The sequence below is a fragment of the Hyalella azteca genome, unplaced genomic scaffold, assembly GCF_000764305.2.
Source record: "Hyalella azteca isolate HAZT.00-mixed unplaced genomic scaffold, Hazt_2.0.2 contig4307, whole genome shotgun sequence".
Taxonomy (NCBI): domain Eukaryota; kingdom Metazoa; phylum Arthropoda; class Malacostraca; order Amphipoda; family Hyalellidae; genus Hyalella; species Hyalella azteca.
The window spans coordinates 92,068-94,076 of record NW_025934527.1 but is presented as its reverse complement, the minus strand read 5'-3'; the positions used below and the strand labels follow the sequence as shown (position 1 = coordinate 94,076).

At 49.9% G+C, this 2,009-nt stretch overlaps 1 protein-coding gene across 1 annotated transcript in view; it reads right to left on the bottom strand.

The window, feature by feature from the left end:
• LOC108679998 overlaps window positions 1-2,009 on the bottom strand; it is a 38,749-nt gene that overhangs the window by 7,019 nt on the left and 29,721 nt on the right. The window contains exon 3 of the mRNA XM_047879946.1: window positions 1,562-1,705. Coding sequence (XP_047735902.1) covers window positions 1,562-1,705 — 144 coding nt within the window. The remainder of the gene's footprint in view (window positions 1-1,561; window positions 1,706-2,009) is intronic.

Here is a 2,009-nt window from a genome sequence, read left to right as displayed (position 1 = left end):
TCAGATGATGACGGTGATGATGATCAGATGATGACGGTGATGATGATCAGATGATGACGGTGATGATGATCAGATGATGACGGTGATGATGATCAGATGATGACGGTGATGATGGTCAGATGATGACGGTGATGATGGTCAGATGATGACGGTGATGATGATCAGATGATGACGGTGATGATGATCAGGTGATGACGGTGATGATGGTCAGGTGATGACGGTGATGATGGTCAGATGATGACGGTGATGATGGTCAGATGATGACGATGATGATGGTTAGATGATGACAGTGATGATGGTTAGGTGATGACGGTGATGATGGTCAGATGATGACGATGATGATGGTCAGGTGATGACGGTGATGGTCAGGTGATGACGGTGATGATGGTTAGATGATGACAGTGATGATGGTCAGATGATGACAGTGATGATGGTTAGATGATGACAGTGATGATGGTTAGGTGATGACGGTGATGATGGTCAGATGATGACGGTGATGATGGTCAGGTGATGACGGTGATGGTCAGGTGATGACGGTGATGATGGTCAGGTGATGACGGTGATGGTCAGGTGATGACGGTGATGATGATCAGGTGATGACGGTGATGATGATCAGGTGATGACGGTGATGATGGTCAGATGATGACGGTGATGATGGTCAGGTGATGACGGTGATGATGATTATGTGATGGCGGTGATGACGATCAGGTGATGACGTTAGTGATGGTTAAGTTGCTAGAAGGACCAGCATTTACCTATACATAACATTTCCTAAAGCGTATGAACTAGGAACACTGAACATGTAAAGCGACCCTGGTCGCGGACAGAGTAATAGTGGACGGCGGAGATACGTGTCCGTAAATTGCTTATTCTAGCAAATGTTGCCATATGAGCATTTCGCACTACATAATCTCTAAATTAGTGAGCTGCGGCTACATCTATGAATATTTCAATGGAATAGAAATAATATTAGATTTTGATTTCTCAAATTCGTTCCCGTTCGTCAATCATCGAATACCGACAATAAAATCTCAGGGCCCGGGAATTTCGCGACACGGGGCACGTATCCTGGATACGGACGCCCACCACGACACGGGGCACGTATCCTGGATACGGTCGCCCGTCGCGACACGGGGCACGTATCCTGGATACGGATACCGCGGATCAACGAGCGACTATTAGAAAATAGTTAAGATATTCATTTATTCTTACTCTTGGATATCCTTCCTACGTCAGCATGCATTAAATCTTTTCTTAATCCACGCGCTATAAATCCTTCCTACATCGGCACGTAACAAATCCTTCCTACATCGGCACGTAACAAATCCTTCCTACATCGGCACGTAACAAATCCTTCCTACATCGGCACTTCCTCCTACATCCACACGTAACAAATCCTTCCTACATCGGCACTTCCTCCTACATCCACACGTAACAAATCCCTCCTACATCCACACGTAACAAATCCCTCCTACATCCACACGTAACAAATCCCTTCTACATCCACACGTAACAAATCCCTCCTACATCGGCACGTAACAAATCCTACATGGCTGCTCACACGGGGATGTCTTGGCGATGGTGGCTGTGATGCGGGCGCTCCCTTCATCCACCGCCGGCGCTGTGGTGTGGATGCTGGCGGTGGATGAGGTGGGGGACGTGGATGTGGGGGAGCTGAACGAGCTGCACGCGTCGCTGGAGCGACCTGCCCACAAGATAAAGGAGGATGAAAGGGTGGATGTAAATCCCTTCTTGCTTTCCCTCCTCCTTTTCCCTCCTCCTTTTCCCCCCTCCTCTCATCCCCTCACTTCTCAACCCCTTCTTGTGCTCTCAACCCCTCAGTCTTTTCACCCTTCTCTCCCCCATCCCACCCCCCGGGGGTAGAGGGAGGGGGAGGGGGGGGGGCGTGAGAAGCATCAGGTGCGGAGCGTGAGAAGACCTCAGCTGTGTCCGCACTCACGCGCTGCTCCGGGTATTAGGCCGCCCCCTGCCCCCCGACCCTCCTGCCC